Source organism: Coregonus lavaretus (assembly GCF_964263955.1).
Source record: "Coregonus lavaretus genome assembly, chromosome: 6".
Taxonomy (NCBI): Eukaryota; Metazoa; Chordata; class Actinopteri; order Salmoniformes; family Salmonidae; genus Coregonus; species Coregonus lavaretus.
In genome coordinates, this window is record NC_139993.1 from 50905472 (window position 1) to 50921538 (window position 16067).

The 16067-nt window shown below is 45.2% G+C and overlaps 1 protein-coding gene across 1 annotated transcript in view; it reads left to right on the top strand.

Annotated features, from left to right (window-relative positions):
- The window catches only part of LOC311130499 (KICSTOR complex protein SZT2-like), a gene marked incomplete at its 5' end in the record, with an annotated part of 120567 nt that overhangs the window by 32992 nt on the left and 71508 nt on the right, over positions 1–16067 (top strand). The window contains 16 exon segments of the mRNA XM_084163254.1: positions 634–772; positions 1113–1400; positions 1966–2173; positions 2625–2672; positions 3944–4071; positions 6015–6273; positions 6727–6901; positions 7019–7111; positions 9393–9465; positions 9875–10047; positions 10051–10195; positions 10503–10641; positions 12748–12864; positions 14217–14286; positions 14435–14620; positions 14868–15143. Of these exon segments, the coding sequence (XP_084019380.1) occupies positions 634–772; positions 1113–1400; positions 1966–2173; positions 2625–2672; positions 3944–4071; positions 6015–6273; positions 6727–6901; positions 7019–7111; positions 9393–9465; positions 9875–10047; positions 10051–10195; positions 10503–10641; positions 12748–12864; positions 14217–14286; positions 14435–14620; positions 14868–15143 (2517 nt within the window).

Consider the following 16067-nt stretch of genomic DNA (forward strand, 5'->3'; position numbering starts at 1 on the left):
AGGTAATAACCAGCACCCTACAGGTAATAACCAGCACCCTACAGGTAATAACCAGCACCCTACAGGTAATAACCAGCACCCTTCAGGTAATAACCAGCACCCTTCAGGTAATAACCAGCACCCTATAGGTAATGACCAGCACCCTACAGGTAATGACCTGCACCCTATAGGTAATGACCTGCACCCTATAGGTAATGACCTGCACCCTATAGGTAATAACCAGTACCCTACAGGTAATAACCTGCACCCTATAGGTAATGACCTGCACCCTATAGGTAATGACCTGCACCCTATAGGTAATGACCTGCACCCTATAGGTAATAACCAGTACCCTACAGGTAATAACCTGCACCCTATAGGTAATAACCAGTACCCTACAGGTAAACCTTTTAACCAGTATGTGTTCTCTCTTCGGGAAGAGAGATCCAGAAGGTTCCTCCTTGGCATTGATATCAGTTTTATGCAATGTAAAACCACCAATGGGCCAGAGGTTCTGCTTTTGGTGTCCAGGCATGGTTTACACTACCCTCTTGTTCCTCTCATTATTGAAGCTTTGTCCACCTTGGGCAATACTCCTTTTGTCTATTTTGTAACACTTGTCATCTCTGTACGTTTGTCCCCTCTTTTTCTCAGAGTTTCAGCAATGCTGACCTGGTGGACGAGGAGTCAGTCCCAGTTGAGAGGGATGGGTCTACCCCTCAGTGGAAGTGTTACGCCAAGTACATCAGCCCCCAACAGATCCTCCTCACCTTCCTCCCTGACACCTTCACAGGTAGGCCTGGTATACTATACCCCCTTCTCCTTTCTGGGATCTGGTCTAGTAACAGGTCAAATCCACTTCTGTTCTCTGTGCTCTGCTGTAGTTTCTGATGTGCAAATAGGACAGAACTACAGCTCTTTCTACTCATTACTCAAGTGGGGGCTCTGCTCTAGTAATAGTAATCCTATGTATTTAGGCTAGCTACCAGCCTAGTATCATGTGCTAGTTTTAACTGATTGTGACATGCTTATCATCATAAAGTTGTATTGCTACAGTGATGTGTATTTTATAGATGTTGGTAATGTTACTATGTTAATAAAGATCTTTGAACATTGTTGTGTGTTATCTGCAGATGTCCAGATGTTGATGTCATCTGGGCTGGACACAGAGCCCCAGGGTAACGGAGAGGATGATGACACCCTGACAACCAGCAACAAATCACAGGCCGATTCTCACTCTGTCTCCACCAATGGGCTGGATGGTGGGTTGACTGGCGATCTGATGTCCCCCCTGCTCTCCCCTGGTGGTGGTGGTCCTGTGGGACCCAGGTCGCGCCTGCTCTCCCCTGGATCTGGGAGCTCCATGGTGGAGCAGGACAACTGGGAGAGCCGGCCCTGTGAGCCAGAAAATGGCACCAAAGGTGCAGTTAAGTACTATAGGATTATTGTATTCTTAGTCTGTTGCTACCAACATACCTTCTCACCAACCCTCTCTGTCTCTCTGTCTCTCTGTCTCTCTGTCTCTCTGTCTCTCTCTCTCTCTCTCTCTCTCTCTCTCTCTCTCTCTCTCTCTCTCTCTCTCTCTCTCTCTCTCTCTCTCTCTCTCTCTCTCTCTCTCTCTCTCTCTCTCTCTCTCTCTCTCTCTCTCTCTCTCAGCAACAAAATAATATTACTGTTTTGGAAGGGATGGGGCTCCCAGAACAAATTCTCTTTATTTTGCTGGCTGGCGTCACGCTGAAATGTATCCCCTATCTAGTTGTGCTTGTAAATTATTCTCTCTACCAATTTATCTCTCTACCCCTCTCTCTCTCTCAGCAATAACATAATATAACTGTTGTGGAAGGGATGGGGCTTCCAGAACAAATTGTGTTTATTTTGCTGGCTGGCGTCATGGTGTAATGCATCCCCCTCTCTAGTTGTGGTTGTAAGTTATTCTCTCTCTCTTTCTCCCTCCTTTCTCACTCTCTCTTTCTCTCCCTCTCTCAGGTGTGGATGAGAGGGATGGGGTGCAGTTTGCTGAGCCCCAGAAGGGAGACTTCCACATCACGTTCAGTCGCCAGGTGTGCCAGCAGAGCTCAGGGGACTTGTCCCGTCCGTGCTTCCCTGTATACGTCTATAACTGTTCCCTGGACTCTCTGAAGAACCAGCTAGTCCATCCCCATTTCAACAGGCAGCCAAGGGACATCTTCTTCAGGTATCCAGTAACACACACACACACACACACACTTGGGCTACTGATTGGGAGCACATCTAGGTTCAATAGTATTGGTTTTCTTTCAAGTACTTTATCTGCACTTGATTGTGGATTGAGCTTGCCTGACACCATGGAACTAATGGAATATTCTCAGCAGTGGAAATCTAGCCATCTGGGACACCGGGCAGGCTCAATCAAAATCTCCCAAGTATTATGAGGAACAGATACAATTTAAACCCAGGTCTGGGGAGGGGAATAGGGCAGATCCAAGGCCCTGTTTATGTGACTGACTCTTGAAACTCTCTCAGTCAAAAGTCCTACCATGTCATACCTGATTATACCCTTCATACCCTTCATAAGTTTACCCTTCACTCAACATTGGTTGCCAGCAAGGTCATTGTGGTTACCTGAGCCCCATGCTAATGTTTTCCTTTACTATGGTGATAAATAGGCCTCAAGACGCTGACTCCTGGGAGATGCATCAGCAGATGAAGTTCAGGTAGCACAGCACTGCTAGCTTACTACTGCTTCCATCCTCCTGCTGCTCACCTCCTCCTCCCCCCTCCTCCTCTGGTGAGATCCATCTCAATTCATCTTTCCTAAATTCCTTGCATCTTTGCTCTGAGGGAATGGGGGATGGGACCAATACGGTTGAGAAGGAGGTGAGGGGAAAGCATGCAAGGAGTCATGGAAAGATTAACTGAGCCGTGGTGTTTCGGATCGGCGCATGTGGGAGGAGCTTAGGCCTGATTACATGCTCCTATCTCCTCTTTTTTCAGACCAGGGAAAGGATCCTCCTCCTCTCTAAGTGGGTGGGGTTGAGGAAATCACTCTCTCACTCATTCCTTCCATGCTTGTGTTGCTATGGGGATGTTGGTATCTGCCTCCAGAGAAGACTGTCGCCTCTAGACATTTTGACTTGAAATTCATTAACATACTTGAAGGCTTGACTCCACAAAGCATGACCCTTATATTTGCTAGAGCTCATAGCTTCTTGTAGGAGGCCGTCTCTCTGTCTGCAGTCAGATACTAATGGGTGAAACTGTCAAAAATCAACATGTCTGCTGTGTGAACTGACAATATCTTACTTATTGTATGTTCCCAGTAAACCAAATTTGGTTCATGCAGTTAGGGTAGTTCGTTCAAGCTTCTCTGAGTTTTGTATACCCTACTTGATGTCCTGAACATTGTGCTATGAAAATCTCTCCTCTTAGCCTATGATTTTTAAAAGAAATGTAATGGATAAACAAGTTTCTTGGTACTCTTTTTTTCATCTGTGAAATATGGGAATTATACACTTGTGTATCATGGTACAGGACTGACTATGTTGACACATAGTTTTGACATATTGGATACATTTTCTGAACTGCTTATTTACCCCCTTAAAACTCATGCTTTGGAGCTCTAATGTTGTGGAGTGTTACCTTATCCTCAAGCTAATAGACTTTAACAGCAGCCTCCTCACCTCAATGCATAATGCAGCATTACATGGAGCTGGACCGTGTGTTTATTTTCTAACAGAGATTAAAGATCATCAGAGATTTGTGTTTTTTATGACATGAGATTAGAGACTGTGTTTGTAAAGGAGATATGCAGCATGTTAATATCGCCATGTTATATTTGAGGATGAGTCTATGCTCCTTCCTTTCTATGGCTTGTATGGTTCTCTGACAGATCTACTGCCGGGCTGAGTGTGGTTCTCTTCCTCCTCTTCTGTAACAGTGTTGGGGTGTTTGTCTGTCTGATGTCTGTCTCCTTCCCTCCCTACAGGTCCCTATCTCAGGAACGCAGCAGCACCTCCTCCTGGACAGACCTGATGTCGCAGCCTCATAAATACAAGGAGCTGGCCAACTACTGCAGCCTGCTACAGGAGCACTACCACCACAGCTACGTCAAAGGTAATGCACTACCACCACAGCTACGTCAAAGGTAATGCACTACCACCACAGCTACGTCAAAGGTAATGCACCACCACCACAGCTACGTCAAAGGTAATGCACTACCACCACAGCTACGTCAAAGGTAATGCACTACCACCACAGCTACGTCAAAGGTAATGCACTACCACCACAGCTACGTCAAAGCTAATGCACTACCACCACAGCTACTCAAAGGTAATGCACTACCACCACAGCTACGTCAAAGGTAATGCACTACCACCACAGCTACGTCAAAGGTAATGCACTACCACCACAGCTACTCAAAGGTAATGCACTACCACCACAGCTACGTCAAAGGTAATGCACTACCACCACAGCTACGTCAAAGGTAATGTACTACCACCACAGCTACGTCAAAGGTAATGCACTACCACCACAGCTACGTCAGAGGTAATGCAATACCACCACAGCTACGTCAAAGGTAATGCACTACCACCACAGCTACGTCAAAGGTAATGCACTACCACCACAGCTACGTCAGAGGTAATGCAATACCACCACAGCTACGTCAAAGGTAATGCACTACCACCACAGCTACTCAAAGGTAATGCACTACCACCACAGCTACGTCAAAGGTAATCTTGATTTGAACCAAATCTATATTCAAATCAAATCTTGATTTGATTCTGGGGGCGGAAGTTTTCAAATTTGAACTAAAGGAAACCGGAAAGGAAGTCTCCATCCCTCTCAAAGCCTCTGCCAAAGACTGTCTCCAGTCCCTTCCTTTTCCCGTATGTCAGATTATGCAAGTACAGTGAGGGGGAAAAGTATTTAATCCCCGAGGGAGATTGACAGTTCTTTTGTGTTTCAGCTAGTAGCTGGTTATCTTTCACCCTCTCTGTGTGTCCCAAATGGCACCATATTCCCTATATAGTACACTACTTTTGACCAGAACTTTATTCCCTATATAGTACACTACTTTTGACCAGAACTTTATTCCCTATATAGTACACTACTTTTGACCAGAACTTTATTCCCTGTATAGTGCCGTACTTTTGACCAGAACTTTATTCCCTATATAGTGCACTACTTTTGACCAGAGCCCTATATGCCTGTGAGGTATTGACGCACACACACACAGGCAGGCCCTTCGATAGCGCCTCCACTTCTACCGAGGCGTGTTCATGGCAAACGCAAAGACAGACCGATCTCTCACCTGTGTCATCTCAGTGAAGGAAAAATCAATTAGAGGAGTGTTTAAGCTGTCATTTCAGGATTGGCTGTTCTGCTGCGTCGCAGAAGCATCTGTAAACACACACATACACACACACACACACACACACACACACACACTAGAAGACTCTGCTGAGGAAAAATATCTTCTCCCCTCTGACAAGCCTGATGGATTTACATTGATGCACATTTCAGGTGCTGACTGTCTGTCATGCAGATATAGTCATGCCATGTCAGCATCTTTTCTCTCACTGATGACTTAGTCGAAAGGTTAACACAAAATCTATACCCTGTGGTACTGAAAATGCATAATTCAAGATACATTTTATATAAACTACATCCAGATAAAAGTATTGACTAATTTGTTATGGTTTATTATTTCCAAATGTTTTAAATAAAATATAGACGTGTTGGATTTATGTGCTGTACTTGACTGAACTAAACGTAGAATAGTTTGCCAGATTCATATTTGAGAATGTAGGGGAAGGTTGTGATGATGTAGTAGCTCTTTCTCAATTAATCTTTCCTCAATTCCTCACATCCTCTCTCCTCGCCTCCTATTCAGATCACATTGGAGAAGGTCCACTTGTAAGTTCTCCTTTAATACAGTTGAGAAGGAGGCGAGGAGATAAGATGAGAGGAATCTTGGAAAGATTAATTAAGACACAGCAGGCGTGTATATGAAGTGTGTGTGTGTGTGCGTGTGATGTGTTCTCTCCGTTCCTCAGGTGTGTACCGCAGCCTACAGCAGTCCTACAACATCAGTTCCCAGGACGTGCTGACAGCCATGGACTACTGTGAGGAGTCTCTCCAGGAGATAGACATCACTTCCTTCCTCCAGACACTCTGCGGACACATCCGGGAGTTCCGGGAGAGCCATGGAGACGGAGGGGTCAGGGGTCACAGCAGCACCCCCTCCACCATCACCTTCGGAGAGGCAGAGGAGGAAGGGCTTGCCGAGAGGGGACCCATGGCCTCCTCATCCAGGTACTACTGGGACCTACAGAGCTTTTACCCGTTTCAAATATTTGAAATACTTGAGGTGTGTTTTGACTGGTGTGCTTGACTGGCATGTTATCTCCAGCTGGAGCAGCCTTCTACTTGTAATTATCAAATAAATTCCATCAGTCAAACAATCTGGAGTTTGCACTTTTGGGACTATCCCTGACAAATTAAATCAAGGTCACCTGAAGTATTTAAAATATTTGAAACATATTTGACCCAGGTCTGCTACAAAATTATCCTCATGGACACATGGGGAAAGAGCATGTTATCTGACCTTGGTCCAGAGCTTAATTTCCCACAAAGTGGGTACATACAAGACCTTTGGGACAAAAATAAACATTTTTGTTTTGTTTTGGTACGTGTTGGGTTCAGACCATTGATTGCCAGTAGTGAATGGTGCTCTATAAGTAAACATGATGACCTTGTATCTGCAAGTATTGAGATGGAGGATGTGAATGAGGCAGAGTCCAGATGGAAGACCTCGGCCCCCACCTCCCGGCTCGGCCTGGATGAAACCCCCAGGACCACCAGGATACCAGAGTTCCCTCTGTCCCTTCTCCACCTGCAGCAGAAGTGTGAGGTCTACCCTGACCTGCACAAAATCATACAGGTAAACAACCGAAGAATAGATGATGTTGGAATGTAAAGAAAGTAGAAATGGATTGTTACAATTTGATATTCTTGTTATAGAACCGTTTTAAAGATAGCTAATGCCTGTATTCAACAGGACAAATTCATGCAAATTGGGGCTCAGTACTTCAAGACCGTGCCTTCCAATCCCCACTACTTCTACTACTGCCCACCATCATCTAAGAAAGTGGTATGTGTATGTTATAGTGTTGTCACGATACCAAGATTTTATTAATGATACAATACCAGGCCAAGTATCGTGATACCCAGTAGTGTCGCGATACCACGGAGGGAAAAAATTCAGAGTGGCCTAGCATCCTGTTCACTCTGTCCCCCGGACGCTTGTTCCCGTTTTCTATGCAAAAAACCTGTCACTGATATTCACACTTCTACTCAATACAACACATATTGAATTAACTTCACACTGTTCACTATATAATAGAATACTTCAAAGGGTGGCTGATTTGCTCATATTTGCGAAGACCTACCTGTGATTTGGCTGGGGGAATGGGAGCAAGGAATATATACTGTACATGCATAATGATCTGCATGTCATTGTGAAAACACTGCATGAAACCTTCTTTACTCTTCAGTTAACCCTCCCTCCCTCCCATAAACACACACACTCGCACACCACTCTCGCTTTCCCACAAACACATACACACACTGCTCCCAACTTAAAAAAAGTTAGGCACCAAACAGAATTTAAGGAGCACCAGAAAGAGTATTCCCCCCTGCCCCCCAAAATAAAAACTTTCCTGAACCAACACTGGCACAAGACCCCCCTCCCTCCCCCCTCCCCCCTCCCCTTTCTAACTCTGACTTTGCTGATACCTACTTTATTGAGGAAAAGTGTACTTACTATGCCTGTGATATGTGGTTGTCCCACCTAGCTATCTTAAGATGAATGCACTAATCTGAGCGTCTGGTAATAAAAATAAAAAAATGACGATGTAGTTTAGGCTTACATTAAGCCTATATGGATCCTACCTTTGAAACACATCTCATGAGTTAGCAGCCTCTTTTCCTTCCACTACCAATCAAATTTGCCTGCTGTCAAGTTACCAGGTTGTTAGCTAGCTAGGTAACATGACTGAACAACGTTGTTTGTTATCAAAACAATTATTAGCGACCCGGGGTTAGTTTAAAACAGCCCACGACATGTTTTGTGAAATTATATACAATTCGCTCAGGAAGAGAAATGGTAGCTCTGGTAATACACTGAGTATACCAAACATTAGGAACACCTTCCTAACATTGAGTTGGCTGGATGTCCTTTGGGTGGTGGACAATTCTTGATACACACGGGAAACTGTTGAGCGTAAAAAACCTGTGCGCCTGGCACCTACTACCATACCCCGTTCAAAGGCACTTAAAAAATTTAAAAAATACCCTCTAAATAGCACACATACTCAATCCATGTCAAAATCCTTCTTTAACTTGTCTCCTCCCCTTCATCTACACTGATTGAAGTGGATTTAACAAGTGACATCAATAAGGGATCATAGCTTTCACCTGGATTCACCTGGTCAGTCTATGTCATGTTTTGTATACTCAGTGTATGTCGCTCAGGGGCTGTGCGACAGCGGACTTGTGATTGCAAAGCCTACTCAGACTGGCCTGTGCTCTTGGTGCTCAGGGATGTAGTTCAGTTGGTAGAGCATGGCGTTTGCAACGCCAGGGTTGTGGGTTCGTTTCCCACGGGGGGCCAGTATGAAAATGTATGCACTCACTAACTGTAAGTCGCTCTGGATAAGAGCGTCTGCTAAATGACTAAAATGTAAAAAATGTAAAATGTAAATGTAATGGTTATACCAGGCGATGATGAAATTATACCATATATCAAATTTTTCTTGCTCTGCGCGCTGCTCCAATGTAACAAATGTGCAAATGTAATAACAGAAGATTAATCAGGGTCTGCATCCCCGCTCACCATCACGGCTCAAATTATATTTAAAAAACTGAGGAATAGATGCGCAGGAAGAGCGGACGGAGAGAAGCAGGTAAGTGAGGGCTGGTAGGGGATGTGGCAGGGCTGATTACAGCTGCCACACATGAGATGCGCATGAAAGTAGATATTTTTGGACTGGGGTATACAAGAGACTAGTTGCTGTTGCTTAAAAAATTTAACTGAATTCATAAACAAAACTGACTGTATAAACAGGCACCAGCTGGTTATTTAGATTGGTAGGGCTGAAGAATGTGGTAGTGTCATATGAAACGGTACTACGGTATTCTAAAATGTTGGGATCATGACGTTTTAGTACTGTGATATTACCGTGGTACCGGCATACCGTTCAACACTAGTATGTTATTTTCTATCAATTGCTCTGTCTCTGCAGTATGTGTGTATCCACTCTCCAGGATACTGAAGAAAGCACTTGGTGCCGACACGTTGGTTCAGCACTAAATAACTTGGATTGGGAATAACACGGTGCTCTTCCTCCTTTATTTATTGTTCTCCTCATGAGGACTCTGATGGGGAAGAGAAGAGACAACCTAGTGAAGAGGTTGTATCAGAGGCTGAGCCTGCTACAGAGGACGGTGAGGATCCTTGTATTTTAGTTGCTTGGATTGCTTGGTGTAACCCCCACCTAATATCATCTACTTAACAATACATCAGATACTCTATACTCATCCTGTGGACCACAGAGTACATGTAGTTAAGGATACATCATAAATCCTGTGTGCTATGTCATAATACTGTGTACTATCTCACCCTTATGTGGGCAGCAGGTAGCCTAGCGATTAAGAGCATTGGGCCAGTAACCGAAAGGTCATTGGTTTGAATCCCAGAGCTGACTAGGTGAAAAATATGTTGATGTGCCCTTGAGCAAGGCACTTAACCCTAATTGCTCCTGTAAGTTGCTCTGGATAAGAGCGGCTGCTAAATGACTATTATTATTATTATTATTTTTATTTGTAAAAATTGTAATCCACCTGTGCACCTCAGAGTACATGTCGGGCTGTTGCATCGTGACAGAGAGCGACACAGACCTGGAGGTAGAGTACCAGGAGAGGCCTGGAGGCCGGAGATCCCTAGGGGCAGACGGAGAGGGGGAGGCAGACGGAGAGGGGGAGGATGAGTCCCTGTCTGACTCCAACACCGTGAACCAGGACGAGGACTAATTCAGCATCCTAGAGGGAGACAGCCTGTTGGAGCCAGAGGGGCCACAGCCTGAGATGCCCCCACTGTTCATCCACCTCACCTGCTCTGTTAACATGAAGAGCTGCCATGGATCCATGCCCATAACCACGCTACCCACCTGCCTGGGTGAGTACACACTGCCTCTGCTCTGTACCTGGCACCCCTCACAGCCCTCACAGAATAGACTCAAGACAATAGACAGCATGTGAATCAGACCTGGGTTGAAATAGCTGCACTTTATTGAGTTTGTCTGGCACAATGGAACCAGTGGACTAGTACCAAAAGTGCTAACCCTTCCCATCTGGCAATACAGGCAGGCTCACTCCTACGGTCAAAGTATTTGAAAGACAAAAAATACTATTTGAACCCAGGTCTGGTGTAAAAAGTCTATATTAAATGTCCTGCAGTTTATGTTGAGACCGTGTTATTGCAGGTGAGGTGATCACGTGTCTGGAGAATGCAGAGACCCTGCAGGCTGTGAATCTGAATAATCTGTCTGTCACACTGGACATCTTTGTCCTCACCTTACCCCTGGAGATAGAGGACATGCAATCAGACTTGAGACCCAACAGGTTAGATCCTACTTAAAAATTATGTGGAACGAAAATAGCCCTTTACACTCATACCCGTACAAGGGTTGAAAATGACAGATTTGGCCAATGATAAGCGCCTAAATTGGAACACAGTGGCTGTACAGTAACATGCTATAAGTGACATCAGAGCTCAGGCTCTGCGCTGTATGTGTCTTTTGTTGTTGTTTTTCTATGGTACTTTTACCCCTTTTTCTCCCCAATTTCGTGATATCCAATTGGTAGTTACAGTCTTGTCGCATCGCTGCAACTCCCGTACGGACTCGGCAGAGGCGAAGGTCGAGAGCCATGCATCCTCTGAAAGACGACCCTGCCAAGCCGCACTGCTTCTTGACACACTGGTCTCTTAACCCGGAAGCCAGCCGCACCAATGTGTCGGAGGAAACACAGTACAACTAGCGACCGAAATCAGCTTGCAGGTGCCCGGCCTGCCACAAGGATTCGCTAGAGCGCGATGGGACAAGGACATCCTGGCCGGCCAAACCCTCCCCTAACCTGGACGGTGCTGGGCCAATTGTGCGCCGCCTCATGGGTCTCCCGGTCACGGCCGGCTGCGACACAGCCTGGGATCGAACCCGGGTCTGTAGTGACGCCTCAAGCACTGCCTTAGACTGCTGCGCCACTCGGGAGGCCCCACTGTATGGGTTTTGACTGACGGACATTCTGAACTTGAGCACTGCTTGCGACAAGAAGTTGCCCCCATCCCTCCCGCTAATTAGGCAACTTTTGCAAATGTTTTGTTGTCCAAGTGAGGGAAATGTTGTAAATTAAGAGGACTCGATGCATTACAAAAGATGAGACGTTGAGGATTATAATAAATACTGTTTTGATGTCATACAACAAGCAAAACGCACATGAGTCCAAATGTGCACTTCACATTTCCATGTCATAAAACTAATGTCATATACAGTGTCAACGTTTATGATCACTATGTTTGATGTATAGTTACAAGATGATATAGCGTTATACCTGTTGTTCTGAACAGAATGAGCCTATGTTTGTCTATTGTGAAGAACATTTGCTGTGGAACACGCACCTGAATGCACACGTCTCCTTTCTATGCGCACCAAAATTACAATCTGTTTCTCTGAATTGCACTGTGAAAGCCTAACACTGTAAGATCGTATATAACTTAGCTAGTCATGTTGGCAATAGAACAAGTTTTCAAATGATTCACACCTGACCCAGATTGCGATTTATAACGGGCCGTTTTTGGATTGCGTAAACAACAACAGTAACTGTTATGACGGGGATGCAGGGCTGTGTTCCAAAGAAAACAACTACAAGTGTGCATGCTTTAGTTCCTACAACGCACAACTAGGAAAGCTCAAAAAACACCTTATAGTTTAAGACTGTTCTTTGAGTCATAAAAGTGCATTGAAATGACTTAGGAACTGTGCCCACTTTGGAGAGGTGTGTGGCCACTTGGAGCCACCAGTTAGTCCTCTCACTTAAACCCTTCTAAGTTTTTGGCCTTATGTTGCACCTACCCCACATTTTCCACGAATATTCTTATCATGTTACTGAATGTATCCTGAGTATTTTCAGATTTCGTTATCAACAAATGCAGTGGAAAGTACAGTAAATGTAAAATGCACAAAATCAACAATGTAATAATGTTTGGATTCAGTCTTGTGTCAGGTGAACTGATGTGTCCTCAGTTTTGGTCTAATCATTTTCACATAATCTCCAAACAGTTCCCTTTCAATTTCTACCATGCCAATGCATATGATTTTCATATTTATTTTGTAAGAAACATTTCAATTTAGCCCTATCCATATAGGCCAAATCCAATGAGTGTAAAGGGTTAAATGACAAAACCAAAAATAATTAGGATTAATTAGTGTTCATATGGGAAGGTGCTCTTTGGTTCACTAGGTTTGTGAATAAAATTGAAAAGAACTTGGAGCTTAAACTTGTAGGATATCACTCATCCAAACACACAAAGGTGCTCTTACCGGATACATTATCATTGGATTGATAAGGTGCAATGTGGATGAGCATAACCCTGTGCTGTATACGTTGATCAAACTGCATTTCTTTCACTAGAAGGTGATCATGTTAACTAACGGCCTGCACTCTCTCCAGGTACACGTCAGAGAGCAGTGTCTCTCTGAACCGTTCTCCAGGTCAGCCCTCCTCCTACTGCTCTGATGAGGATGTGATGGGCAACCTGGACAGCCTCAGAGGAGGAGGGTTCGACGGGTGAGTCATTGGGAAGGATGAGAAGAGGAGAAGCCTGGTCCTATATCTGTTTGTGCTGTATAGCCATTGTCAGTTGGCTTTACAGCACAAACAGATCTGGGACCAGGCTAAAGGAGTAGGTGTTGACGGGTGAGTGATCTAAAGCGGCAAAATTTTCCTGAGTCAAGATCACTTGCAGTAGGCCTAATACATTATCACAGCATATTGGCTACATGCCTGGCCTGCCAATATTGTTCTTCTCGGACCATATTATATTTAACAACTTTTTTTTGGGCGAGGCACAGCTGAGCATAAATGGAAATAATGTAGTTTTTCATTTTACTGGACTGATGGTCATGGGGCTTTCAAGACAACTGGGACTCTGAAAAAACAAGGTCAAATCATGACGTCAGTGATCTTCAGGTCTGAAAGTCAGAGGTCCGACTTGGAATTCTGAGTTGGGTGACCGTTCAAAATATTTTCTCCATGTCGGATCTTGTTTTTGTCAGAGTTCCCAGTTGTCTTGAACGCACTGAAGTCGGAAGTCAGAGATTTCCTAGTTCCCTGTTGTTTTGAACACGGCATTAGTCTCCCCGCTCTATCGTTCCTTTCCTCCGGTGAGGCTGACCAGAGAAAGGGGACACCCTCTTCCGCCTGATGGCGAAACTCGAGTCGCACCGCATCTGCATCATGCACAAATTCATGTTGTTCCAATGAGCAGAGAAAGTTAATTATTCCTTGATATTAAAATAGACACGATGAGCTGCTAATAATAAAGTGTTGACAGTGCTGAATATTATTTTTCACGTGAACTCACTCATAAAAACAGCAGCTCTTTGCTGTATTCTTTGACGGTCTCTCTGTGGTCATGGTTTTAAATCTTATGTAAGCTACTATCAAACTTTGCTGTGGCCGGTGTCGTGGAAGCTCTGTAGGCACAGTGATTTGAGCTATCCGATTGGCCAGTACAGTAGGCGCACTTGATTTGGCCACAGATCTCTCGGTCCGCCGGGTAGGTGGAGTTTGTCTTTTCAGACAAATTCAATTCTTAAAAATGGGAACACTTTACTTACCCGGTGCGCAGGGCTTCTGAATCAAGGGCACCTACCGCCAACAGCACAACACTAATAAGAAAAAAGGAGCGCAAGCCTTTGTCACAGACTTTATCGTTGGCTTTTCTACAGAAATGATAGGTGTTCGACTAGGAATGCCTTGAAGGTCGACCAGTCAATCGCAATCGACCGGTTGGTGACCACTGATCTAAAGGGTAGATTAAAGCATGTTGAGGAGGGTTTGGCTGATGATGACATTTGTCAGCCTGCATGACGATTTCTCTGACCTTACAGTAGTTCATTACTTCTTTATTTCAATAGGGTTGGAGGAGACCCTTTGTCCAAACTCCCAATTCCCCATAAACTTGCCGTGTTAGCCACCATGGATGAGGTAAGTTCAGTCTCTGTACTCTCGATCTTGGAACTCGATCTTGATATGATTTGAGCTAGTCGACCGCTAAATAGCCGGAATTCCTCTGTCACTGAGCTACAGATTTCAGGCCCATTCACTCAGCTCTCCCTGTTGCCTCTCGCTTTAGATCCGTTGGCTCCTGGAGGATGAGATCGTGTCAGCTCTGCGTCACTCCCGGGTCATCAGCTCGTCCACGCTACAGAAGGTGGCGGATCACGTGTTTCGCTCAGGCGGGCGACCACGCTGTCACTGTGAGGTCGTTCCCCTGCAGTTTGTTTTCGGCCCTGAGCAGTCCCTGGAAAAGTTCAAAGAGGTAGGCTGGGAGGGTGACCAGGAGGTGTGACAACTGTTCTTCTTTCATATGAGAGATGAATTTCTGTCGTTTTTTCTAGTGGGGTCAATACGTTTTTCCCATCATTAGGAACCTTGCATGTTTGTTGCACACCCAAGTTCTACTCTGTCAATTGCTTTTAAATAAGGAAAATTGGTATTGGAATTTCAGTTTACTTCCTGGATTGAGATGGAACTGATCCTTAACCCTTGAATCTTACCCTGAACAGGAGTTCCATAGCATGTCATTCTCAGGTTACCTGCTGAACAGAGAGCAGGACAACTTCCACTACATGTCTCAGAGTAGGCTCCACCCACAGAGGATCCAGGCTGCTAAGAGGCTGTCTGAGAGCACTGTTAACACTGAGGGGGCAGGACAGGCCTCCCAACCCACCAATCACTGTGCTGATGTGGATGACAGTACCAGGGCTCTGTCCAATCATGGTGCACCAGGAAGAAGACCTGACCACGAAGCAGAGGTGGAGAGGGTGGAGCTAGACAGTGAGGTTTGTCAAACTTTTGGGGGGGAGGTTCAACCTAACCAACTAAACTCAGCAAAAAAAGAAATGTCCCCTTTTCAGGACCCTGTCTTTCAAAGATAATTCGTAAAAATCCAAATAACTTCACAGATCTTCATTGTAAAGGGTTTAAACACTGTTTCCCATGCTTGTTCAATGAACCATAAACAATTAATGAACATGCACCTGTGGAACGGTTGTTAAGACACTAACAGCTTACAGACGGTAGGCAATTAAGGTCACAGTTATGAAAACGTAGGACACTAAAGAGGCCTTTCTACTGACAAAAGAAAGATGCCCAGGGTCCCTACTCATCTGCGTGAACGTGCCTTAGGCATGTTGCAAGGAGGCATGAGGACTGCAGATGTGGCCAGGGCAATAAATTGCAATGTCCGTACTGTGAGACGCCTAAGACAGTGCTACAGGGAGACAGGACGGACAGCTGATCGTCCTCGCAGTGGCAGACCACGTGTAACAACACCTGCACAGGATCGGTACATCCGAACATCACACCTGCGGGACAGGTACAGGATGGCAACAACAACTGCCTGAGTTACACCAGGAACGCACAATCCCTCCATCAGTGCTCAGACTGTCCGCAATAGGCTGAGAGAGGCTGGACTGAGGGCTTATAGGTCTGTTGTAAGGCAGGTCCTCACCAGACATCACCGGCAACAACGTGGCCTATGGGCACAAACCCACCGTCGCTGGACCAGACAGGACTGGCAAAAAGTGCTCTTCACTGATGAGTCGCGGTTTTGTCTCGCCAGGGGTGATGGTCGTGTCAGTCGTTCGCGTTTATCGTCGAAGGAATGAGCATTACACCGAGGCCTGTACTCTGGAGCGGGATCGATTTGGAGGTGGAGGGTCCGTCATGGTCTGGGGCGGTGTGTCACAGCATCATCGGACTGA